The 27,016-nt window shown below is 33.3% G+C and overlaps 3 protein-coding genes across 38 annotated transcripts; 1 reads left to right on the top strand and 2 right to left on the bottom strand.

The window, feature by feature from the left end:
• Positions 1 to 5,727: 5,727 nt before the first annotated feature.
• On the bottom strand, positions 5,728 to 11,076 carry LOC108205742 (probable methyltransferase PMT15). Its single transcript, XM_017375791.2, has 6 exons — positions 10,244 to 11,076; positions 7,466 to 7,676; positions 7,066 to 7,363; positions 6,510 to 6,902; positions 6,346 to 6,423; positions 5,728 to 6,122 (listed from the first exon to the last, which is right to left on the bottom strand). The coding sequence occupies exons 1-6, from the start codon at positions 10,931 to 10,933 to the stop codon at positions 5,870 to 5,872; spliced, it is 1,923 nt and encodes a 640-aa protein (XP_017231280.1). The 5' UTR covers positions 10,934 to 11,076; the 3' UTR covers positions 5,728 to 5,869.
• A 3,060-nt stretch (positions 11,077 to 14,136) lies between these two features.
• LOC108206351 (protein CELLULOSE SYNTHASE INTERACTIVE 3) lies at positions 14,137 to 17,691 on the bottom strand. 9 transcript variants are annotated; one of them, XM_017376621.2, is made up of 3 exons: positions 17,355 to 17,691; positions 17,132 to 17,236; positions 14,137 to 16,053 (listed from the first exon to the last, which is right to left on the bottom strand). In XM_017376621.2, exon 3 carries the CDS (start codon positions 16,032 to 16,034, stop codon positions 14,337 to 14,339), a length of 1,698 nt encoding a protein of 565 aa, XP_017232110.1. In that variant the 5' UTR covers positions 16,035 to 16,053; positions 17,132 to 17,236; positions 17,355 to 17,691; the 3' UTR covers positions 14,137 to 14,336. The 9 variants fall into 9 exon arrangements, with proteins under 9 accessions (XP_017232110.1, XP_063944567.1, XP_017232109.1 ...); XM_064088497.1 differs by having other exon boundaries at positions 14,137 to 16,048; XM_017376620.2 differs by having other exon boundaries at positions 17,132 to 17,223.
• A 2,783-nt stretch (positions 17,692 to 20,474) lies between these two features.
• LOC108208006 (uncharacterized) lies at positions 20,475 to 24,451 on the top strand. Of its 28 annotated transcripts, none has more exons than XM_064088481.1 (10): positions 20,475 to 21,001; positions 21,077 to 21,205; positions 21,428 to 21,483; positions 21,572 to 21,637; positions 21,820 to 21,894; positions 21,995 to 22,134; positions 23,428 to 23,508; positions 23,620 to 23,689; positions 23,918 to 23,980; positions 24,126 to 24,451. In XM_064088481.1, exons 2-8 carry the CDS (start codon positions 21,179 to 21,181, stop codon positions 23,625 to 23,627), a joined length of 453 nt encoding a protein of 150 aa, XP_063944551.1. In that variant the 5' UTR covers positions 20,475 to 21,001; positions 21,077 to 21,178; the 3' UTR covers positions 23,628 to 23,689; positions 23,918 to 23,980; positions 24,126 to 24,451. The 28 variants fall into 28 exon arrangements, with proteins under 28 accessions (XP_063944551.1, XP_063944561.1, XP_063944559.1 ...); XM_064088491.1 differs by adding an exon at positions 23,062 to 23,238 and having other exon boundaries at positions 23,428 to 23,457; positions 23,918 to 24,451; XM_064088489.1 differs by adding an exon at positions 23,062 to 23,238 and having other exon boundaries at positions 23,428 to 23,457; positions 23,807 to 24,451.
• Positions 24,452 to 27,016: the final 2,565 nt, after the last annotated feature.

Genomic DNA, 27,016 nt, shown 5'->3' with positions numbered 1-27,016 from the left:
ACCAGAGTCGATTTTGAAATAATGAACCCCAAAGGATACATATGTAATAGACCTCAAATATATAGGGGCCGTTTGACCAAACTTAAAAAAAGTGATTTTTTGCTTAAAATAAAGAAGTGGAGTAGAAGTGAGAAGTAAATAAGCTAATAAAGTGTCTGGAAAAGAAGCAGAAGCTCTGAGAGAGAAGCTAGCATTCTCAGCTTTCTAAAAATGCTTCGACATCTTTACACAAACGAATCAAGAAAAACAGAAGCCAGAAGCCAGAAATAGAAGATGATTCCGTTTCCCAAACAAATAATATACTCCATAGAAGTGCTGGAAGCATAGAGATTGTAGGTCCATAGTTCCATCATCCATGCATGGTCACAAAACGAAATGATGCAATAGTCTCTCTTTACTAATGAGATCCAGAAATGATCAATACTCCCTCCGTCCCAAAACAGTGGTTACATTTCTATTTTTATTGGTCAAATTGACTAAGTTTTAATCAAAAAGTACAAGTCAATCACTCATTATTTTAAAAACTGGAAATGACATATTAAAGTAGATTAAAAGTTATTTCCGGTGACATTTTTTTTTTAATTTTGTCAATTAATAAAATATTAATTAATTTCAATCAAACTTTAATCAATTTGACCGACACAAAACCAAATGTGACAACTATTTTGGGACCGAGGGAGTATTTTTACAAGAGTTTGTCTAATGTGTGACCATGGGCACATGCTAAGCGCGGAAATTTTTGTATTTGGGAGATTTTGATCAGTGTGGTTGGTGTATTTGCAGGGGGGTCTACCATTATCAAGAGAGAGGAACCAATCAAAATGATCTAAGCACAAAATTTTCCGCGTTTAGCATGTGCTCATGGGCATACCATAGAAAAACCGTTTTTACAAAATTATTATAAAGATCAAAGAATCACACATGCATACAGAAAAGGATGATACAGTACAATAATAGCTACTCCCTCCGTCCCAATCAATTCCATACAGTTTCCTTTTTGGGATGTCCCATCATTTCTATACATTTCCAAAATAGCAATGTTTTATAATATAAAACACTATTACACCCACTACATTCTCTCACTATCTCCATTATATAATAATAAAAATACTATTACACCCACTATTTTACTCCACTATCTCAAATCTATTATTAAAAAATATGTGGGTCCCACCACTTTACCCACTTTCCATCAAACTTTACTCATTTATCACACTTTTTCTTGGTCTCCGTGTCCGATCCCAATGTATATAATTCATTGGGACGGAGGGAGTACTACTACTATACAGTACTATACACACGAATGATGAAGGCAAGAAATGAAATGATAGGACTACAGTCTAAAGGAGCCTAGTTGCTTGGATTTCCTCGTGAAAACCTTTTGTGTGGCTAGTCAGGCTAGTTATTAAGCCATGCCCAACAGCTTACTCATTCATTTCCAATCTACACATGTTCACAAGTCAAATTTCGACTGTGGTGTATAGAGTTACTGGTACTGGGTCATGGCAACACAAAAGGAGAACAGACTGTCCAGTTTTGTTCAAATCAAGGGAGGGCGGAACCAAACCAGGAAATAGTAGGTAACCAAGATTAAAATCCCGATTGAGTTATAAATTAATATTTATTTTCTTAAGTCTTGTTTTTAATAAATTAGTAACTTTTTCATATAAGTCACAAGACTCACAACTGTTTCAAATAATTAGTAAAATTTGTTATTTCAGATTTCAGTCTTTCGATAATTTTAATTTTTGGTTCCGTCCGTCGCCAGACAGAAACAAGTCATAGTAAAATACTACTATGAGTATAAAAACATTCACATAATGAGCATGTGTCAATTTTTAATTGGAATGGTCCTCTGTATATGCATTAATAGTACCAATTAAAACTTCTCACCACAGTTGCTATCTCATTTTGTGTAAAATTCTGTATTCAATCTTCTGCATTAGCACTGCTCTATTCTCCAGCGGTCTGCTCATAAATCCTACTGTAATAAGATGTGCGTGCATGCATGCAAGCGAAGCACAGAGCTCAAGGAAGCACCTGGCACAGTGTTAAGTCATGCAGCAGATGATTCCAGTATCTAGCTGCTGCACCCTGCAACTATGCACAATATCCAGTTGTTTGACATTGGACTACTGATTTATAGCTTTATGCTTTTAGTGATCTTCAATAGTGTCTCATTAATTCTTTAATTGCGATACTGATGCATCTAATCTGTACTCTCTAGTCCGCACCACGTCCTACATATATTAATGTGTAATAAATTTTATTTGGACTATAAATTATTTATAGCCCTTGTTTTCTAGTATTCAATGAATTCAATTTCTATCATCCAACTAACAGCAAACTTAGGTTGTCTTTGTTGAGGATGATAGTACATGGTGACGTCGATGCTCATATGATTTTCAAACCTCATACCATTATTTATCAAACACTTTCTCTAGTTAGGTATCTGATCGAACTTACACCCGAATTCTAAAACATGCCACCTATATTCAGACTCGAGATTTCAACCTTGATCCGAACTACAAGATGAAAAGTGTCCGCAATGATATAATACTTATCGTGTTCTTCGATATTCAAAATCACATATTCGTGTGAAATATGAATATGTGTTCAAGTGTCAGGTAATTTTAATTTAAAATAAGTGTTCAGACACGAGTATCGAGTAACGGAGTTCGTGTGCTATCTTAAACAAATACTACCTCCGTCCCATTTTAGTTGTCACATTTGGTTTTGTCCCGGTCAAATTGACCAAAGTTTGACTGAAATTTATTAATATTTTATCAATTGAAAAAGTAAAAAAAAATATGTCACCGAAAATAACTTTTAATCTACTTTAAGATGTAATTTTCAGTTTTTTAAAATAATAAAAGAGTGACTTGTAATCTTTGGTCAAAAATTAGTCAATTTGACCAACAAAAAAGGAAATGTTACAACTAAAATGGGACGGAGGGAGTATTTAATCTTTCGGACCATTTGTGTTGAATCAAGACTTATAACTTACTAAGTGAACCAACCGGAGGGAGAAAGAGTGAGAGTGATGGGCAAAGATAGGGCCAAGTGGTGTGAATTGAAATAAATGAGAGCATGGGCAGAGGCCAATGAGCTGGGAAACAGCGGCAAAAGAGTCATTTATTGATAACAAGAGGGTTGTGTGCTAAAAGGCAAAATCATGAATCAGATTGATCAACCCCTCCTTAGCCCACCTCTCATCCTAACTCAATATTCTTTTCAAGTTTCTATCAACGCCCCCTCGTCGGTTCTCTCCGTGTCAATATGCATAACATAGTATCACATGTATGTACAAACGGTGCAAAAGTAAACTCGTCGAGATTTCATGATGGTAGCGTCAATTCGATAAATAATTTGAAATGGAATGAACAAAAATACTCATAAATTTCAATAATACGATAACCTAATACAATATTTACGGCTTTTATTCGAGATGCTAGATAGTCTAAAATGCGAATTAAATATATATTTAGAACAAATCAAGAAAACTAGCGATCTGACAATTACAAAGCGGGCAAGTCCCTCGATCAACCAGCCTCTTTGAACACGGCCTACAAAAAGTGTGTCCACATAGAATCAACGCGGATCCTTTCTTCCTTTCCATGCACACGCAACACACTGAATCACTCCACGTGGACCCCACCTCCCCATCCTCGTCTGATTCATCTTCGTGGAACGGTAACGGTTCTTCGAACAGTCTCATCACAGGCATGAATGAAGGCGAAACAGGTACCATTCGAGTCGGGGTGGAAGGTGGAGTCTGACCCGGCCCAACTTCACCGTCCATTTCTAATATTTCCCCTAAAGTCATCCCGGTATCAACTGGACCTCCGTAACAACCCACGCATTGAACAAGTTTTTTAAACCCGAGCCGTTCAACAAGTGACTTCCTTCTCGCCATTCGATCAACAAAAATACAAATAATTTACTAATGTGCCTAGAACCAAATGATGATCAAACAATTATGAAAGAGACTAAAACTTCAAGCTATTTGTACAAGTTACAAGGAAACTAGATGTGGATGGATAAACATCAAATTTGTACATAAATAAGTTAACGTTGCATGACCCATGATTCTAATTAAACTAATTTGATACAGATGGTATTTCACATTATAACTTCATAAATATTGAGCTAATTACATCCTCGAAGTTTGGTGACACGCATGAATTATAGTCATGAGTTTATCCTTTAAAAATACTCCCTCCATCCCATTTTAAGTGTCCACTTTGCAAATTTCACAACATCTTAAGAAATAATTAATGTGATGTTTTTATCATTATCTTCACACATCTATTCACCTTGGTTTTTATAAATATTAATTACGTATAGCATCACTCCTACTTGAATACCGTGTATTTGACCTTTCTTCACTTCAAATTATACTCCCTCCATCCCATTTTAAGTGTCCATTTTGCCAAAAAAAAATATCCCAAAATATGTGTCATACTCTTTAATCTATGTAAACTTTATACTATTTCCAATATAGAATTAAATACAACCAACAAGCCCCTCATAAATGTATTTAGAGAGATTATGAATGTATAGTGTAATTTGAAATGAAAAAAGGTCCAAATACATAGTAATTAATGAGGTGCATAATCAATATGTTATGAAAACTAAGGTGATTAGTTGTGGAAGATAATGATCAAAACATGATATTAATTATTTCTTAATATGTGTGAAATTTGCAAAGTGGACACTTAAAATGGGATGGAGGGAGTACTATACATTCATATTACCAACATGAATGCATTAATGAATTTAGGAAAGGGTTGTTGGTTGTATTTAATACTATATTGGAAGTAGTAAAAATTTACATGGGTTAAAGAGTATGACACATATTTTGGGAAATTTTTTTTTGGCAAAATGGACACTTAAAATGGGATGGAGGGAGTATGTTGGTAAGACAATAAATAACACAGAGACCATGACTCAGATCAAACTATTTTCCTTTTAATCATGCAACCGCCAGATATCCAATCCACTCGGTCCTAATGGCTAAATCTTTCCTCTTTTTATCTTTTTACTGCATATCAAATTTTAATTAAATACTATATAAATATAAATAAAAATATAATAAAATATGTATCATTAGAAAGTATATTTTATCTAATTAGTTTATATATTTTTCAAATTTAATAAGATAAAGCATTTGGAATGGGCGGAAGGAGTATCATAATTTCCCAAATAATATGCAATAATATATTACTTTTTATATCTCTATTTACTTATCATGCTTAATTTTTTCAAAGGTCGAACCAGATTTGTTTTAAATATTAAAATCCTTTCTTTCATTATTTTGAAAAGATAATTTCAAAAATAAAAATTATATATTAAAATAGTAGTTCATATTTATAATTTTTTTATATTTTATAATTATATATATAAGTCAGTGTTTTTATTAATATAATTATTTTTTTAAATGATATCAATTTAATTATTAATTTTATTATCAATTTAATTATTAAAAATTTAGATGGACAACAAATTAAACGGCGAGAAAGTAATCGGCAAATGAAACAGGGTTCAAGATTAAGAGTACACGGGACATTGGATCTATCTTTGCATACAGTCCATTAATGATAAGCAATAAACCCATGGAGATGCGGCCTTTGTAGCCTTTTAAATTCGGAATTAAATGTACACATTAAAAATAATTTAAGTACTATAAATAATCTACTTTTGGAAAAATATTGGCACACAAAAAAATTAATTCGGTCAATTAATCTCATTTTTCATTTAAATATTATCTATTTTTTGTGGGCCAGGTAGAGTCAAACAATATAGCATTTGATGGTAAAAAAAGAACTATATAAAAGAAATGTATGAAAAAATTGTGAAGGTAGTAGCGCTAGGAAGCTCGATTAAGGGCCTGTGGATCTTGCTCAATGGCTGCAGGTGAAGTCCAGTACTGTTTAGTTGCAATAAGTAGCTTTTGTCTTACAAGAGGCCCATCTTCGTGATCCACCAATCTACTTTCCCATTCAACTCCATCTAAAATGTTCTTGACATTTAACAAGACATCAACATCATCTCTTATGATGACACTGCCTTGTGGCCTCAGTATTCTGTCCATTTCCAGCACAATATCTTCAATTCCACATCTGTTGCACATAAAGATGTTGAATTTAGTAAAATATAGAAAGAGCCCGTTTGACTGAACTTAAAATTATGACTTATGATTTAACGTGACTTAAATCGAGACTTAAATCAATACAAACAGGCTCAAAGTTTTGAGATTAGTACATGAGGCTCGCATCAGAATGTCCGCAGTCTTATACCTATTTTATTATAAAGAGGTAGTAGAAATAAATATCATAGACGTACCTATCTTTGTAGAGACTAAATATAGAATCAGCATGAATGAAATCATATGTTCTTGGATATGTAGACATGGCCTCACACCTAAAAAAGTGGAAAGTAGAGAGAACTGTGTTAATTAAAGTAGTAAAATGTAAGCTTATATCTCTTAGCAGAGAAATTAGGCATACCAGTTCTGATAAGTTCCAATAAGTCCGCGTTGATAAACAACTCCCAGGGTGTCGATTTGACCCTCAACGGGTACAATGTTCATGACCCACACAGGATCATCAACAAGTGCAGCTGCAAAACCTCCTAAATAAGAATTCATGTCGAGCAAATTCCGGTACCTTCCTCTCTCAGCAAGCTGATGGTCCAGGGACTTGTAATGTAGTATTCTCGTCTTCCATAATTCTGAGTCTTTGGTGAAATTTTCATTCGTAACTCCCTCTACACTTCCACTAGCAATTCGTGGCGGTATTGCATTTAATCTTGAAGGCCATTTTGCCAGCTGCCCACCTGCAGTTTCTTTTATGTTCTTCACTTCTGGTAGTGGTGTCAAACATGTTTCCAATTTAGTGTACCTGCAATAAGGAGCCCAGGAATGTTATTGATATCAAAAGCTTGTGGTGTACAAATCAACATGTCATGTCTAGACTTTTTTTCTCTTTCGGTTTCTTGAATACCATAGCAATTGAAACATAAAAATAGTATTATTATGCCTAGTTGTTTTAAATAAGGAATTACCAAGCCTTATCTGGATTTGGTGCTTGGCATAACTGCGGTTTTTTGAACACCTTCCGGTTGAGCTTACAATGAACATGATTAGTTGGTTTCTGCCAGATAGCAATGTCATCTTTTTGTACTAATTTCTTCCAACACAGACTTCTTGCGACACTCTCAACTAAATTTTGCTCATCTTCAAGATCTTTGGGTGTTCTATCCCAACCTTTCCACCGATTCTGCCAATTTATAGGTGGTCCAGAGTAAATCCAGTATCCACCTGGTCTTAATATTCTATCAACTTCAATCAAGTAAAGTCCATCTGCACAAACAGATACCATTCAGAAATTCGAAGCAAGCTCAATTTTCACTGAAAGTGAGGTGCAATAAAAAGTGTCAGCACATTGTATTAGAAATGGATTACCATTCTTTCCCCACGGAATGAGGCAACGAGAACAATGAGCCATGTCGAACGCTCTTGAAGGGTAAGGTAGCCGAATAGAAGCCAAAACACCTATCAGTGCAGGGACTCCACGCTCAAGCGCAAACTGCACTTGTGCTATGTGAGTGTCTCTTGGTGCAAATGACACGGTTAATATGTTCCTTGACAGAAGGTATGCTCCCCAGCTTGCGACCTGCACTATCATTGTCAGTCCTACATATTCTTTGAGACCGAAATAGATCATTTCTACCATATTAGCCAATGTGTAAAATATTTTGACAATGTTGAAGATTATTTGTTTTGAATTTAAGGTGGAAGTTTTCTTTGGCATAGAATGAAAAAGAATATGCTATTAAGTAATTTATCTATGCTATTAAAACCGACGAAAGCATCTCTGAAACGGACAACCAAGCTAACATAAGGATTTTGACACAGCATACAACCAGAGGTGCAATTTAGGATCAGGACGAGGGTGCAGGGAAGACCAATTTTACGTCTACCAGGACTTGATACAAGTTGCGAAGTACATATGTTACTTCATTACCAGTGGCAGAACAAAAATTCAATGTCAAGGTAGGCAGGATAAAATGTTGAAAAGAGAATTCAAACACATGCGATTTGGTAAAAAAAACACCTTCATAGAAATCATGATACATGTATAAATTTGTTAGAAGTCATTATAAGAATATATCACCAACTTATCACAGACATCATCGCTTGACATAATGAAATGGACCACCCCCAGACAAGTGTATGACATATTTTACTTGACGACTAAACCAATTTCTGCAAAAAGTCTAGATCAATGGGCGAGCTGAGCGTTGCACAAGAAAGTCACTAAAGAATATCTAATATGCATAGCCTAGAAAATTAAGATCATTCTTAACTTGTACTAACATCTGATAAATGCTTTTGTCATCAACTCAAATTTATCTCTCAACCTCGTGTTCTTTGCTTTGCATTAGAATATAGAACCTAGGATTCTTAGTACTGTATATCAATCTATTCCAGTGTACTTCACAGTTCAGCTGTGTTAGATGACTACTCTCTGAATCAACGAATCTCCAGACTAAAATTTGTCCGAGTCTCGGATCTTGGCAATATGACAACCTGCTTAACAAAAACAAGAAGAAATAGGAAAATCTACATTATTGGCCCCTGTAATTTATTATTTTTAGTCGTTTACCACGGGCCTGGTGAGTCCTTTTCTAGAACAAGAAAGTCTATAAATTACCTAATTCATTTATATTTAAGTTATTCAATTATGCAAAATCGCAATTTCTGCCAGAAGATACTCCTATTTTATAATGAAGCCAACTTTTATAAGCCAAATGTGCTATATTTTGGAAATAGTGACGCCATTTCTCCATACAAATTCATAACATCAATACCAACCCTTTAGAATCTCAAGACTTTCTAACACAATCCGGCTCAACTACTCTACCGTTCTGCGTCACATCCCCGGCATTATTTCTTCATGCCGCTATAGTCTATTTATCAAAAAAATTAATATTAACGAAAAGATATATTTATTATGAATAACTAAATTTAGTATGGAGAAAAGTTGTTCCCAGACTTTCACTACAGTTAAACCTCTTTAAAGTAATACCTCTCGGACCGGAAAAAAATATTACTTTACCGAAATTATTATTTTATTGATATAATAATAATTTATTACTTTATCGATAAAGTAATATTTTATTATTTTACCGAATTTCTATATGTTTATAAATTATAATTCATTATTTTTAAAAACAAGATCCAGTCAAATGCAATGTATTTGATTTAAGATTACTTTTATAATAATTAATCATATGTGAAAACTAAATTTATGCATGCACTAGATAGAGTATACAAACGTGAGGATCAATCTCATTCGGTCTTCAAGTATAACAAACGTGTGTACGAAATTTATTTTACACACATTATCTTTTATTATAAAAGATACTTTTTCCCATAATAAAGTTTTCTATAAATATATAAAATTAAATTTTATCTGTTTATATACCCAAGGGTCGTTTTCCAGACATCACTCCTGCCTAATAAACAACAAATAGATACTTAATGGTAGAGATGCTACATTTTATATTTACTAGTAATCAGTACTATAAAATGCCAGCTAATTAACCACTCTTCATCTGCAGTAAAAGCACCTCTAATTATAGTACTAATGACAACAATAATCCAAAACGCGGGTCGTATTCACAACCTGAAGAAACCATATTAAGCTTTACCTAAAAATTATCGTGATTATGATTTCGAAAGATTATCAAGATTTCGAAAGATTATAGTATATCAATATCGTGATTATCTCTGCATAATTGATTCTCTGAATATATTCATCTTAACCACTAGACCAAAACCTTCCATTAAGCAAGGTTCCATAAGTATCACGCCCCTTGTCGCTTAATTGTTACACCATTGTGGAAATTTTCACCCACTTCCACTTACCACATTTCTTCATTACACGTTCTTGACCTAAACTTTGTCTCATGTAACATGGATGACAAAAATATTAACAATATCATTTCCTCTCCCGTTTTCTTTTCTCGTAAATCAAAATTCATCTTTAATTATAAATATATAGCTATATTATACAAAAATATGGATTATTTATATTTTTAATAGAACTAACCTGAAATTTAATATTTTTATAATTATTATGACCCAGAATGAGAATAACATAAATATAGCAAATAACGAAGAAGAAGAAGATTTTTCGTAAATTATAATACGACTTATAAGTTCGAAGCAACTTACCCCGCAACCGGTATCTATAGCCGTCCGAATAGAACCGTCACGAAGATTGATCAATTTTCCGATATCATCAATGTAAGCATTGGCACCTCTAGGGAACATGGTCCCACCGCCCGGGAACTTGAACCGGTCCCCCTCGAACCGGACCCAATTCTGCCCGGCTTTTTCCACTGTCAAGTGTTTATGCGGCACATTAGCATACCAAACCGCGTCACGGCTCTCCGGCCACCGGAACGGCTGTTTATAACCAAACGGCGCCGGAATTCTACACGACAACACCTCGTCATCTTCCGGGCAATGCCGTTCTCTATAAACCAACATCTCTCTGTCAAACTTTAACGACCTCTCCGCGTCTTCGCATGGCGTGTACTCACTGAATTTCGAGTCACACGGCGGGAAGTGCTTCACACGCGCCTCCGCGGGCTGCATGTCTTCGGCCTTGTGGTGGGACGAGAAGTCAAGTTCCGGTAAAGGGTCAATTCTTAAGGTGGTGTTTTCACGTGGAATACAGGGAAGCGTGCTGAGCAGTACCGTGTCGCCGGTGGCGCCGCCGCCGTGCTGCCATACGCCGATGATGTAGAACATAGAGCATAAGATAGTAACAATTGCTGTGTAGTAAAGATTAATATGCTTCTTTTTAAATAACGTCAAATTATGTGGCAAGATATTCGTACTGCTGTAAGAATTAGCCATGGTTGGTGATCACCTCACAATTGAGGGAGAGAGAGAGATGGAGAGAGAGAGAGATTTTTGACAAGCTAAAGAAATTGTATGGAGGGAGAACCGGGGAGAAGCTGAAAGAATTATGTAGACCGATTACCGAGTGAATTTATTATGGTGTTAAATTTGAGAATAATAAATTTTATGCGATGTGATTGTATATTGAAAGGGATTTGTTGGGTATAAATCAAGATTCAAGATAATGTTTACATGATAAATGGATTTACTCCCTCCATTCCAAAATAATAGTCGCTTTGACTTTGTGCACGTATTTTGAGGAGCAAAAAAAACATATCTCTACATGTTATTTTTGAAATTTTCTTTTTCTGAATAAAAATAGAGATGTTAAACTTTTATTCAGAAAAAGAAAATTTCAAAAATAATGTGTAGAAGTATGTTTTTTTTACACCTCAAAATACGTGCACAAAGTCAAAGCGACTATTATTTTGGAATGGAGGGAGTATTTACGAACAACAAATCAATTTGTTGGCATCTTGATCTGGTTTGGTTCTAGCAGAAAAACAGAATACTTATACGCAATGAACTGGACCTTTCGGGGCTATTTCTGAGGTCCATATCGTTTGTTTTCGAAAAGATATACTATATATTTTTTCTTATAATTTATGAAACTAGAAATGATACTCTCCAGTCATATTACGGTTATATATTTATCACAAAATCAAAAATTATCTGTTATTGTTTCAATTTTTCTTTCATAACAAGAATATAATACTTAAAAAATATTATCGCAGACATAATTCTTTTTCACTTTATAATACATAAAAGATAAAATGACGATTATTTCAAATGAAATCATTTTTATTTTTCACGCATAGTCAAAATTTAATATTATAAAAATAATAATATTAATCTGTGTATATATTTACTTTTGTTTGACTACGTGATTAGGCAGTTTTAATCAATCCGCAGATCAATTGTCAATTTATGTCCGATTGATTGGTCGAAAGAGACGTCTAAGTTTTAGTTTTGAAAATCCAGATTTTTTGTCAAAAATATACTAAGAAAAGCGGTATACGCAAAATGAAATGATAGTTAGCACGGGTACACGCGCTCAGGTACGCTCTTCCCGTGAAGACTGAAGATCTAGAGAGTAGAGAGCATTTAAAAAAGAGCGGCATATACAGAACAGAAGTGTGTGCTATGCAAGGCAAGAATATAAATGGTAATGGCGTTATGTTTTTTCCCATCTTACTTTAATTCCGGTCATATGCGACGTACAGCACCTGTAAAATAATTCTAATATTCGTTATGTTCCAATCATTTTTTATTTTTACATTTAAAATTAAAAGAATAAATTATATAACAGAGTTTTTAGTCTGGTTAGAAGAAAAAAAGGTCTAAAAAAACTAATCGTGTAATCTATTTTTTCATAGTATGGTTTATAATATTCAAATAATATCAATATCAAAACTTCAGAAATAAAGTACAAAATCGTAGTCTGATTTGGGCTTCCAATACTTAATGGGCCTAAGATTTGTATATGACCTACTTTCTCCGTGGCCTGTGGCCAATTCCCGGTCATTCAAGAAGCTACGTCTAAATTAGCTTATTGAAAACCGATGACGAAAGCCCATTGATAGCAACTCTCGTCTCTGGCTCACTTGAAATCCTCAACCAAAATTGAAAACAAAAAAGGCTTTATAAATAATATTCATATAGGATATGTAAAATTTTCTCGTTTCTTATCAAAAATTTATTCCACTACATAACGTTTGTTCTATTTTTTTTATAAACATCCAAAGATATGTTGAAATAATTCATATCAATTATTATTAAATTATAAATAATATATTATATTTATATTTATTTAAATAATAACATTTTTTTTTTATAACGATGTATCGTGACCATATCATACCACAACCACTTACGAGTTCAATAGATAATGAAAAATGAAAACTATTAATACAACGGCTATTTTATACTTTTCTAGTTATACTCTGCAACAGGCATATTTTATTTGTTAGAAGCCATGCTTTCATAGTTGAGGTCTCAATAAAACTGGGTCTTCATGACATCTCACACAGTGCAAATCATATTAAAAAAATTTTGGTTCGCTTTATCGTACAAAATTTTAAGTCACTTTAACCTGTCTGCCCTAAAAATTACATAAAAAATGCTATTTTTCATTTACAAGCATATTCTTCTTATTTTTTAATACAATATACATGAACCAAAACGAAATCCAATACCTTAAATTTAGAGGGGTGTATTGAATTGTGATTTTAAAACATTTTTTTGCATTCATGAAATCCGAGAGTATTCGATTAGGATGGTTGGAAATCCATTAAAATCCTGAGGTATTCAATTGGGATTTTAAATTATGCTATAAAATCTGGTGCTATTAAATTGGGATTTTAAATTATACTTTAAAATCCGATGATATTCAATTGGAATTGTTTAAAATCCATTAAAATCTGATGGTATTCAAATGCTGATTGATTTTTTTGCATTTTATAAAATGATGAATTTTGTGGCATTCTTCAGTGTATTTTAAATTTTTTGAAATCCCACCAAAATCAATGGGATTTTGAAGCATTGTGCTTAAATCCTATCAACTCTGCGACATTTTATCAAGAATCCGCACAAAATCAAAATCACATACAATCTTTTAAAATCCCAATCGAATACACTCCTTTTAGATTTAATAATTATTTAAATCCCAATCGAATACACCTGGTAGACTTAATAATTATTTGAATTTCCATATTCTCTCATAAATGATGGATCAAGGCCGTTTCAAGTGCAAAATGTGTTGGTGGTGTGATATTTTTCTAGCTCCTGAATGTCAAGGGTTCTTAATCTAATGATACATGGAGGGTTCTTAATCTAATAATATCTTTCTGACTTTCTCTTTGGTCTCTTACAGAATATTGAGTATTCATATTTTTGTGAACGACAAGTATTATATTTAATGGGTTTGTCTAGTGTGCCCATGGACACATGCTAAGCACAAAAATCCATCAATTTGGAGGGTTTTGATTGGTGTGGTTGTTGTAATTGCAGGGAGTCTACCATTATTAGAGAAGGTAAGCCAATCAAAACTCTCCAAATTTATAGGTTTTAATGCTTAGCATGTGCCCATGGGCACATACTAGAAAAACCGATATTTAATATAAGGGAGTTTCTGTGTTCCTAGAAAATGAAAGAGAAGCTTTATATTACAACCAAAGGTTCTGCATCCAGTCCTCTTGATTACAATGCAATGTACAAGATAATTGCATATGCATATCACAATGTTAAACATCTTAATTAATGTCACAAACCAGACGTTTCATACAGATCATGAAACTTCAAGCATAAGAGAATATACTTCCATTACATTACACATAATTCAGGAAAACTCTTCTTGCCCCTACTTTCTGCTGAACAAGCTTCTTAACTTCCCCCTTTCCAATCGCTCCAGCAGCTTCTTTGCACCTGGGATGTCCATCTCAGTGAGTTTCTTGAGATATCCAATGGCGCCATACGAGATCATCAGCTTCTTACACTTCTTGCTCGAGTAGAGCAAGGCAAGACAAGTGACTGCATACTTCTTAGCGGTGTTTAGAGGACTCGGGTCAAGAAGTTGGACTAAATTTGGCACGCTTTTTTCATCCCGTCTCACTTCTCTGCAGTTGTGTGAAAGATTCATCAAGCTTGATAGTGCTCGTGCTGCAACCTCCCGGTTACTATTTGATTTAGCTTCCAGCATTTTAACAAGCAGAGGAATGAAGCCAGCTTCACCGATCATTTTCTTCATTTCTATGGAGCTGCAAATTTGGCATATTGCTGAGGTGGCTGCTTGTTGTGCACCCAATGATCCGGACTTCAGGACATGAACCAGTACTGGTAGAAGCCCGTGTGAGATCAAGATTTCCTCGGAGACTGAGCTGACCAAGTTCCTCAATGCGCCAACTGCAGATTCTTGAGGAAGTGGACCGTCCAAGTAAATCAATAGACTTTGTATTCCACCTTCTGCTACAACACACCTTCGAAGACTATCATTGGTTGAGGTGAGATTTTGCAAGCATTCAGCTGCGTATTCCCTGGATCCCAATAGAATTCCATGATCAAGGAGATTGATCATTACTTTAACAATTCCTTCTTCTGCAAGAGTTTGACGCACTTCTGGAACAGCAGATATGTTTTTTAGAGTACAAGCAGCTGCAGCCTGTGTAACAGAATCACCACTTCGGCATATATCAATCAGAGGCGCGACTCCACCATGTCCCACAATTGAACGAGAAGTTTCTGTTGACACTGACAGTCTTTGCAGAGAAACTGACGATTTCTCTTTACTCACTGCACTACCAGACTCGACAAGCCTTATCAGAGGTGGAAGAACACCTTCAGAAACAAGCCAACTCTCGCAGCTTCCTGATTCCGCAAGAGAACAGATTACTGTGACAGTCTTCTCCCTGATCCTCGGAGAGGTGGCTGTTAGTAATTGGACTAAAGCAGCAATATTACTCCTTCCAAGAACAGCCAGCACATTCTTTTCATCCTCTTGAAGGATCTCGACAAGGCTATCAATAGCTTTGTTTTTTGCCTCTAGATGTCCAATCTGAAGTCGGGCCAGTAATTCCTTTATGCTAAAATGTGTGGCCGTTTCAGAGTCAGTGGGATTTGAAGCTGTTGAAGGAAAGGTGACATCACCAAGCACCCCAGTTTTGATCAGAAGACCACAATCTCTGAGATTTAAATCCAATTTACCTGACAAGGAATCAAGATCACTCTGCATCCTAAGTTTCCCCTCATATTTTTCCTTTACACAAATTTCTGCTAATTCAATTGCTTCATCCAGAGTCTTTGCAACAGCCTGCAACTGCTCCGTACTGAGTGTATTCTTCGAGAAACAAGGGTGGCTTGATAAATCTGATAAGCGCGATGGAATGAGCTCCAATTTTGAAATTATGACTTTCCACCTACCTGAAAATCCCTTGACCTCTCTTGCTTTTCCTAGTGCAATCGGCACATTTTCTTGGGCATGTGCTAACCACTCTTCTGCTGATTGTTCCATCACAGCATCATTTCTACCTTCCAAATCATCATTTCTAATCTCCTCCACCATGACTTCAGATATAGCTGAACTGGAGCACGAAAAAGTGAAAACTTGATACAAATTCTTCTATGGATAACAGAAATTCACAAATATATATTTTGCAGGTAATAAACTTATGAAAGGAAACGATTTTCTAAACAAGATTTGTGTTTGATCAAATTAGCTGATCGGAGATATTAGTCAAAATTAAACATAGCTAAACTGAAACATAAGAAAGTAAACTTTGATACAGATTGTTTTACGGATAAGAGGAATGCACATATATGAAATTCGTGTCTGGATCAAAATAGCCTTAAGAGAAATTAGACTAAATTATAGAGAAGCCAGACCAAAAAGTAGGTGATCCATACTAGATTAATAATGAAGTCATCATTTTAGCATTTAAAGAAATCGAAGTTGTGGAGCAGCTGCTATCATTAAACATAAAACTATATACATATAAACATTAAGAAATGAATGCAGAAAGACCCAAGAGGAGTAGCTTCATGAAATCTTTATGCTCACAAAGTTCTTATCCACAGAAAGCAAATGCCAAACATACATCAAAGTAGTAGCGCATTATTAGCACACATGAGTCCACTCCAAGAGCCTTATTAAGTAACATCAAGTAGTATCACAATAAACTTCAAAGAAACAACAAGAGAAGCTACTAAAAATTGAAGAAACAACTTTCAGATACCACAGCCATCCATTATAGTCGATGTCATCACCAACAAATGCACATAACTTTCACATCAGGCCACATGTATTGATTTATACACAAAATGTGAAGAGCAATTAGGTAAGAGCATTAATATCACTTAAAGAGTTAGAGATCATATTCTTTAGCTTAAATCCAAGGCTTAAAATATTTACTCTCTTTTTATTTTACAATATTCCATACTTATCCCTTCCTAGTTCCTACATCAAATATTATAATTATTCTATATTTGTAAGCACTTCATGAGAAAAAGAGAGACTTTGCTTTGAAGAGAGGGCAGAGTCTTTATCTAGTACTATCTACAACTATACAATTTTCTGGAGAATGTATTTAATATCTTGTAAAGGGAGCAAAACCCACAAAGAACAGACCACGACATTAAACCACCAAACACCAATATACTTACATTGTCTCAAATGCAATTCTTTGTTGCTATCATTTACCAGAGCTCCTGACCTTTAGAATCCTCCCAGAAACTGTTTTCACTGCTATCAATACCTACCAGCACAAACTAAAATATTAAATACAAACCAGAATTATTAGTGTTAGACAATTAAAAAAGAAAGACCTTATATTATTTGTTAAAAGTAAAAACTTAGATAAAGGAGTAATATAATTCAAGACTCTACCTTTATGATCCAGCAAACTCAAAGCACACTTATTTGTGGGATTTTAGCTTCAAAGTCTCATCTTTTTGTGACGATTCACAAGGAAACAGAAAACCCAGATAGCTAAACTCAGAATCAGAGTAAAATTGAACTCAAAAAATAATTTTTGGTACAAAGAGATAAATTCTTTAGCTTTGAAAAGCCAAGATTTAAGGCAAGAAGACAAGTGAAGAAGAGTGTAGAGGTGAGCAGATTCAAAAATCAAATCTTTTTTCAAATTATAGCTCTTGGGTCTTGACAAGAAACAAGTGTCAGGGCTGTGATGTTGTGTCTGGCCAGATTTCACTCTTATTAATACATGTACTTTGGATATGTAGTTTAAAACTGATGTAAGCAGCGAGATGAATGGCTGATTATAAGCCATTGAGATTAAGATATAAGGGATTGGACGGTCAGGATTTGAGTTTATTGGTTCTGACCGTTGAGATAGGTGATTAATTTTGAAACTGTTACTTTTTTGAAACTGATCCGTTTACCGAGGCACTGAGGTGGCAGAGAAGTACACGTGTTTAAACAACGTAAGGTGGGTCAGGGTTTGAAAAAAGGTTTTCTTTATACGAGAGACTTGTAAGTTGACGAAAATGCCCTTGATATGTTTCGGGAGGGTGTGACCAGATCGAGGTGGGTATGGTTTGACATTGAGCTTTTGTTTTATTAAAATATAGGAGTGATTATAACGGTAGAGTATTTGAATTTTCATGTATTTTCTGCACTTAATTATCAAATTAAATAGAATTATGTTGAAACGAATATTATTGAAAAAAAGAAAAAAACAGGATATAATTGGAATGATTGGAAGTAGTGTAATGCTCTTGCAGTGATTACCTAGCTTTAATGACAGAGTACAGGACATCGGACAGCTTTGACCAGCAAAAGGTTGACACGTGAATATCGGAGTTCACAGAAACGGTATGCAACACTCGTTAGAGTCTCGTGTCCATCGTTTGAAATATATTGTCGGCGTTTTGTTTTATTTTATTTTATACTTGGAAGATAAAAAAAAAACAAAAGTTTCAGTTCTTGGTTATAAATATTATAATCCTGTATAATGTTTAAAATCTAATTTTAATATTCTTTACATTAATACTCACTAATAGCATTTACTCAAAAATAAAAACTCACTAATAGCAAGTTGGAATGTGCAATTTAAAAAATCACTACTACATATTCCCTCCGTCCCTTCAGTGTATTACACGTATTTTGAGATTCCCGTAAAGTATAGTTCTATAATCTTTTTTTAAAATTTTTTTTTCTAATAAAAATTTTTATATCAAATTTTTATTCGAAGAAAAAAAATTAAAAATATATTATAGAACTATACTTTAAATGAGGGTTAAAAAACGTGTTAAAAAGTAACGTAAGGAAATGAGGAGAGAGAGGGAGGGAGTATCATTTTATTTTTCTTGAAACGCCTCATGCATATTGGCTATTGCTATATTCAATATGTCCGTATACCACCCTTTCTAAAATTTAAAGTTGGAAATTTTGTCACGCAAAATAGTACCACCAGATCACCGATACTCTTTTCATAACGAACAAAATAATGTCTTGGCAGTTAACAATCATTGTTTTTGACAGAATTTCATCATCTCTTCTTGTCAACCTGCATAAAGCTCCCAGCTCACGCTCGTTTCACATTTCAAACTTTTGAATATGTCCTTTCTTTTGCTTTCCAAAGAGATAAAGCACGTCCTATTTTGGGCTTTGGCAAAAAAAGTCTTTATTAAAACAAAGACTTGCCTTTATAAAAAAAATATTTATTTATGAATTTCTGGGAATTTTTTTAAAAAAAAAAATCATATTTAACATTAAATAAAATTTATTTATTTTCAAAGAAAAAATTAAACTATTTTATAGCACTTTCTCCGAAATAATTGTTTTTGCAGCTGTTTTATGTTTAGTCTAATAAATAGTGATTCATTGGGCCCAGCACCACACTTGCTTGGGCTTGGCGTGGATGAAATGACACGCTGCCTCTGGCCTGCCCAAACTTCGAGGCTGATTCAGTTCTCACTTCTCAGTACATGAGTGTACCTGTTTTTGATTTTTTTAGATCTTAAAAATAGTATGTTAAAAAAATCACAATCAAGCATAATTATTTTTTATGAAATTTGTATCAATAAAAATTTAGAGTCTAAACTCTTATTGTATATTTACAACTCAGTATACGTGTCAAAAGTCAAATTAAAATGGGACAGAGGGAGTATCATTGAAACAAAATTCAGATAATAAATGATAAAATTCTCCCATGTTAGGATATAAAATTCATTTGACCTATTTTTCACGTATTTTAAAGATTTTTGACCATACATTTATAAATTATTATTTTTTAAAAAAATTCCTCTAAATAAAAATGGCCATCAATATTTATAAGTATACTCTTCCGGCCTTGACTGCATGAATATTTCTGCAGATTGTTGATTGTTGACAATGGTTAAGAAAATCAACTGTTTTTTCGCTTGTTTTTTTAATTAAAAAAAAGAGATAATTCAATAAATAATAGTCATACGGCATCTATAAGAATAAACGAGTCGAACAAATATAAAAAAAAAATAACATGCCTGTCTTCATACCAAAAATGAGACAAATAAGCGATGTTGAAATTGACGATGGTACATGTATAGGTCCTTACTCCGTGTTCACCATCTTTTCTAAAAATTCCGTTTGAGCTATCAATCACAAATGTAATTCCCGGAAGGTTTTTATCCGTGAATCCAAACCAACTCTTACAAAAGAAGGAGAAAAATCACACTCTCATTAGGAAGAACAATCAAACTATAATCAAAACAAACTAGAGAAAATCCAACTAGCCTAAAAACTAATATTAGTAGCGGGCCAATATTAGGACCGTTTGGCTGACCTGTTTATTTGCTTTTAATTCAAGTTATTATAAGTAAGTCTCTTTAGATAAATTTTCTTAATATGTATAAGGATAAAAACTACTAATCAATATCAATATATTCTAAATTCCTGCTAATGCCCATTTAGCATATGGATATAAACCGACCCGACAGTTACTTTTCTACCTACATTCCTGTGAAATGGGTCATGCCCGTTTTTTAATCAAATCTTTGGCAATTTTAACCACGTTAACCCATATACAAGCATCACTTTGTAACAACTTCCTCCCATCACTCCCACCAATTTAGCTTCCATTATCTCACCAACATCAATTCAAATTCTTCGCTTCAAATTCTTCACCGTGGACTTCTGCTTGAACCATCTTCTGTTTTCGTCCCAGAATAACCAATTTTCATGGATGCATCTGATGCTCATTGATCTTCTCTCCAATAACAATCCGTCATCTACTTTCTTCTTCCCAAGAACAACCTATAATATACTTCTCAAAAATCATTACTGATATTTTTGAGACGTGATCTCAGGCGTACCATCTGTGGCGTAGTTGCAGCACGTTTTTCTTCCTTCTCTGATCAGTCACAGAGCACATCGAGGCTGCACACGACATGTCCGGTATGTTTTCAGACATTCATTGTCGATGAATCCGCTTTCCGATTTGTTGTTTGTCTTCCGTCTTTAGCCATTTTTGGGATTTGCAAGTAATGCATCCATTCCCCGAAGACCGTCATCTCCTTCTTCCGGCGATACCGGTAAGCCTGCTTTGTCCTTCCTTCGTTGGAACTGTTGCTGTGTGTGCTTTGCATCTTATTCTTGCTCTGCCTCAGGTCGTAATTAGCGGGTTCCTTATCCACGGATCACTACACCTTGGAATGTTGTTGAATCTGTTTTCCAGTACTATTACATCAAGTGTTTGATAAAATGCACCAATGAAGAAGATGACTTCCGCATTCAAAGTAAGGATGATAGTTATTTTAGGGAATATTCCAATTTCAGATAATGATTTTATTATAAGTGATTTTACGGGTCAGAGCAAAGGCCTGCTATTATACACGATTGTTAAAGGCTATACTATCATTTTAAAGGCAATTTAAATTCAGGTGCTGTGAATATAGACTCAAAAATGAGTCTGATGTTTATAAATTAATCCTCTTGGTGTGAATGCCAATTTCAAGCAGCTGATTCCAATGGTAATACCAAGCAAATATTTGACACCGCTCCTCGAGATTGAATGGTAACTATGCTTTATGTTATGTTTTCGTAAAATATTGGATGTTTGTTCTTGGGCTTTACATCATGTAAATTATCCGTTTACTTTGAAGGTTTGACAGGAGAAAACTGTTTGGCAATCCAAGCACCAACTTAGAGTCGCCCAACGCATGGTCACGGTGAATTTTTCTTTGTTCTATCCCCTAAATTACTTATGTGTTTAGATTTTCTGTTCTCCTTTGTTGTATTGTAATTATATCCCATCTGTTATTTGTCACATTCAAATCCAATTTAAATACTTAGCAAGTCGAAAGATATTTGTTGTGTGGTTTTCGATGTACTCCTGTGTATCTTATTGCAGATACGGTTTTGAAAGACACAACAAACAAATATGTTTTGCCACCTCCGAAGAGGCAGGCCATGGAGGTCCTTCCAGGTTTTGATTTGTTCATCCTTTGTTTTTCTTGAAATTTTCTAAACGAAATATATGGATTTTTGCAAGAATGGTTAAAATTCACATTTATCTCGGATTGCAGCATTATACCTCTGCAGAATATTTTATTCTGTGGCATGTTGATATCATTGAAATCTACCTCGCATTTGCTTACAGCTCTATTTCAACAAAGAGCAACAACTAAGATCAAAGAAAATCCTACCAGTGTCTTTGCGAATCAAGGTTTCTAATATACCCCATTTATATCATAGAACCCCACTGCATATAACCCCATTTAGTAAATAACCCCATTGCATATGTGTAAAATTACATGCATTGGTGGTAGAATTGTATCTTTCTTGCATAGTCAAGTTATTAAATTATGGATTGCATACTTGGTTCCATTTGCATTACTGATCAAGTTATTCATTTTCGTTGTCTATTACAAAAAACTTTGATCCCGTTTTTTAATGTTTTTTTGAAAAAGGAGTAATTTTTATTTTCAATTAAAATATGGATGTCTTTTAAAAGAGGTCAGATAACCTGATAGTTTAATTTCAGCAGATGTTTTTTATTTTTGATGATACATGTGTAATAATCTCTCCTTTTGTTGTATACAAATGCAGTTAAAAGATTAGTTACTTTGGTATAAGAATGTAGTCAAAGAATTAGCAAGAAAATGCTGTCAAAATTATAAAATTTTAATTACATACATGAGCAAATAGATTAGATAAATATATATATATATTAGATTATTATATTTATTTAATATTATTAATGTATATTGTGACAAAAAAATAATATTAATAAATTATTTTATATTGATCGACCGTAAATGGTAGAAGTCTAAATTTATTAGAAATGAATACTTTGTAAATATAGCTCTTAGAAAGTATGAAAATTAAATAGTAATCTCTGTATCAAGGATAGTTTGCACAAATATATAAGAATGCTATAGATAGTGTTGGTTATAAATATTTAAAAAAATGTGGAAACGTCTCTTTATGTGCTTTAGGCTTTCATTTATTATCATTTTTGCACATTGTATATAAGTAGCAAATTCCAATCATTTGCGGATTTTAGTTTTGTTAAGTTTTTGTTTAACTCAATTATAAGAATTCTCATGAAATTTTGCCTTTTACCCCACCTCACTTCTCCTCAAAACCACAGGTCAATTGTGCAAGCTCCAAAGGTCACCCTTCTTTCTTTATCAATTTCTCTTTAAGCATTAATTTGAATGCACCCCAGGTTCCTACCCTCCCTTCAGTAGCTTCTTCGCTGTCAAAGGCAAATGCAAGCTTTATTCGAACAATGCTTTTAACAATGACACGATATCTCGAATAACAGGTTTTATACCCGTGCTTTCTTGCTCATTAGTATCTCATGCAAGTTATGTTGTTGATCATTTTGGTTGTGGAGTTTTCTGTATAGACATGAAATGTACTTGCCATCAGTATTGTTGTGACATTCGCTGTAGGCATGTAATGTACCTACCATGTAATTGCTTATTGGACATCTGCATTGTGTGTTTCACAGGTTCCTCGGGCATTAGAACACCATCAGCAAGTAATTTTCCTTTCACGTATGCATATACTAATGTTTCGTCGTCATCGCCAAGTTATGACAGCAACTCACCTTCAAGTGTTTTATATTCTGATCAACCTATTTATCGGTATTTTACATATTTAAAATGTTAATTACCTAGCACTCATCCATTATCGTGTTTAGGAATTTAGAGTGCAATTACAGATTAGGCTTCATTGCTCGAGAAAGGAGATTCAGGGCGCTGAATTTTCAGGTTATTCCACGCTACCTCTGTTAACATAAGTCATGATTCTTTTATGCACAGTCAAGAAATGCGGTTTAATGTTGTTTAATGGCATAATGTGATTTTGTAAATATGTGGAAGATTTAGACTCAAGTAAGATTCTTAGACGCTACAAAGATTTAGACCTCATGCCCCCAACAAGACAGCATAAATCATTACTGCACAAATGCACTGACGAAGTCTTCATTCATCTTGAAGTAAGAGGCTTTTGCTGCTCAGAATGATCAGAATCGCGGATGACCGAACTCATGAACTCATAAAGTTATGCAACATTTTATTGTCATTCTTTGACACTTCACACCAAACAAATAATTATGCTATACAAGACACAAACATAAACCAAGTCACCGCATATAGTTTATTCTGCAGATTGAATATAAAAGACATGATCATTTTCTGTATATAGGTCTCTCAGGTGATAACATTTGCTGTCAAATGAAAAGCAGGAGGCGAAACATTTGAGAAAGTTTCTACTGGTGGTTCACTACGTCTACGCTTCCTGATGCTCTGTCGGGGTTGAGCTTTCGGGCAAGATATGAGCCTCCAGCAGGTAGTGGTGGGAGCTGTAGACAATGTCTTCATAGACATTGATTAAATGGAAGTTGTATGTTCTGCAAGACGCAACCCCCTCACCTTCTGCAGTTTATTCAGTTTTAGTTTAAAGTTGTTATATATCTTTTGTTTTATGTTTAAGTATTTAAATTCAGGATTCTGAAAGCTTGATTAGCTTAATCTGGTGTATACTGGTAGGGCTCAGCCCTTCAATACAGGGTTACCACCTTAACAATTTTATCAATAAAATCTACTGCTTATCTTTTTTTTAAAAAAAAGGCAAGAATATTTTTGATTATTAATTCAATTTCAAAAATAAATTTGTTCACTCTTATATTAGAAGGGTATTACTATATCAAGTATTAATTAATTTAATTATTACAATTCATTGTCACTAATTTACTCGATATTAACATTAATATATGAAAAAAATACTACATTAACATTTTATGATTTCAAAATATATTTGTTCACTCTTATATTTGAAGAGCATCACTAAATCAATTATTATTAATTTAAAATTCGATGAAATTGTGAATGAAATTGTCACCTTAAAAATTTCATTAATAAAAATTTTGAAATATAAATCGTTTGACTTTTTGGCACATATTTTGAAAACCTTTGAATGTATAGTTAAACTTATTATTTTTAAAATTTTATTTTTCCGAATAAAAATATATGATTAATATTATAATTCAGAAAAAATAATTAAAAATAATAATTTTAATTAAGCGGTCAATTGACTTAGAAGTGTGTGCCAAAAAGTGAAGCGTCTTATATTTCAAAACGGAGGAATATATTTTCACTATTTACTACACATTATTCTATCCTATGATCTGTGTAGATAATAATGCCTCGAGTAATATGCTTTTCATATTTGGAAATTAATTATTTACAGGTTAATTATAAGAAGTAATTTCTAATTATGAGATATGTTTAAAAATTAATTATCTTATAGCTATTACAAAAAGTAATTTGTAAATGTGATATCTGTTACTGATATATTTTTTATCTCAATCATCGATAGCCAGTTAAAATTATAAAAAATTAATGGAACCTTAACAATTTCCGTGTGCGAAGCACGGGCAAAAAGCTAGTATATTATAAAATATGATAAATGATTTTACATATTTATAAATTAAAATTTTAAAAATAAGAATAAAAACTATTAAAAACTTAAACCTTGAACTTCTCAAATTTTAGGTTGCAAATCGAAAATTAATTAATAACTTATTTACAAACACCACCTCCTTAATTTGATTGGCACCGCGCCAGTATGGCACAGTCTAACCTCAAAGCCATGAAGAGATTATTGGAATTGTTCATATACTTCTGCTACAGAATTTTTGAATTAACTTCTTGAAGTGAAATAGCAAGCTAAAAGGAACACGGAGTGTGCTAGCACTCTATAAAATAGCCAGGTGGAACGCTATAGCATAGCTGGCTGGAACGTCATAGCATAGCTGGCAAAAGTTGTTAGAGTTAGTTAGACGTAGAGATACAATCGTGTGTATAGTTCGGGATTCTATATATAGTCTAAAGCTCTCATTGTAATTGCATGTTGCCTAATAGTAAAACTTTTCTTCTTCGTTTATGCCAATTCTTTTGTTTTGTTTGATTTTTTGTGGTCAAATTGACCCAACTTTGACTGAGATATTAAATAATTAAAAAAATTACAAAAAATATATCATTAGAATCTACATTTAATCTACTTTAGATGTTTTTTTCAATTTTTAAAAATCATGCTAAAATAATTACTTATTATCGGTCAAAATTTGGTCAATTTGACCATAAAAACTCAAACAAGACAAAAGAAGTGGGACGGAGAGAGTAAGCAATACTGTGTTATTTAATAATTATATCTATTTTAATTCAAATAATTATAAAATAAATATATTTTACATATGTAAATTTAAATTATATTTTGATTTAAAATATTTTTAAATTAATAGATTTGTTAAGTAAAGGCCAGTATTTCAAAAATTTAAATACCAACCAAATAACTAATAAAATGCAGGATCTTGGTGTCCGCTGTAGTATTATAATACTTTCCCGAATAATCGTTGTCTTTTTTGCACATAATTGACTGTGGAAGAAAAAAAAATCAAATTCTTATATATTATTTTTCAGATTTTTTTCTGAATAAAAATTTAGATATTAAAATTTTATCAGGAAAAAAGTAAACAAGTATATGAAAATACACTGTTTTTTTAATCTAAAAGTATCTAATTTTTTCAAAATAAATTATATTTTGAAACGGAGGAATACGAGCTCTGAAGTCTGAAATGTTGCGTACACATCAGTAGTGTGTACTGCGGACACCACACCATTTTTTGGGTGAACCAAGATTCAAATCTGACGAGTTTACAAAATTGCACATGCAATCATCTTAATGCGAGAGATTTTTATTACACGAGTATTGAATTCAAAATATATCAGTATCAAAGATTTAAAACAGACGAATTATTTTTCGAATCGACATTAACTGTGATCATACGAGTATTAAATCTAAAAGATTTCCCCCGTCCAATATAAGCGCATCCATCGATCCAACAATTATACATCATCTTTCAAAAATGTTTGAAACTTCAAATTTTGGATATACATAATCCTCTTTAATATGTAAATCACCCCTCTATTTTGTTCTTCTTTCACACTATTCTAATTCTAATGTATATAGGAGTAACAAGTATTCTTGACAAGTTTCCTGTATCTTGTTTCTGTCAAATTGAAAATGATAAAAGA

The sequence above is a fragment of the Daucus carota genome, chromosome 2 (assembly GCF_001625215.2).
Source record: "Daucus carota subsp. sativus chromosome 2, DH1 v3.0, whole genome shotgun sequence".
Classification (NCBI taxonomy): Eukaryota; Viridiplantae; Streptophyta; class Magnoliopsida; order Apiales; family Apiaceae; genus Daucus; species Daucus carota.
This window is presented reverse-complemented; position numbering and strand designations above follow the sequence as displayed.

Bases quoted from the DNA above. Each gene is read 5' to 3' on its own strand.
- LOC108205742 (XM_017375791.2), bottom strand. From the start codon at position 10,933: ATGGCTAATTCTTACAGCAGTACGAATATCTTGCCACATAATTTGACG. The intron at 6,903-7,065 runs GTAATTCCTTAT...TCCTTATTGCAG, and splicing joins CCAAATCCAGATAAGGCTTG to GTACACTAAATTGGAAACAT. The intron at 6,123-6,345 runs GTACGTCTATGA...TATGTGCAACAG, and splicing joins TTTAGTCTCTACAAAGATAG to ATGTGGAATTGAAGATATTG.
- LOC108206351 (XM_017376618.2), bottom strand. From the start codon at position 16,564: ATGTTTGGCATTTGCTTTCTGTGGATAAGAACTTT. The intron at 16,054-16,529 runs GTGAGCATAAAG...TTCGTGCTCCAG, and splicing joins TTTCTGTGGATAAGAACTTT to TTCAGCTATATCTGAAGTCA.
- LOC108208006 (XM_064088475.1), top strand. From the start codon at position 21,179: ATGAAGAAGATGACTTCCGCATTCAAA. The intron at 21,484-21,571 runs GTAACTATGCTT...TTTACTTTGAAG, and splicing joins CCGCTCCTCGAGATTGAATG to GTTTGACAGGAGAAAACTGT. The intron at 22,135-23,427 runs GTTTCTAATATA...TGTGTTTCACAG, and splicing joins CAGTGTCTTTGCGAATCAAG to GTTCCTCGGGCATTAGAACA.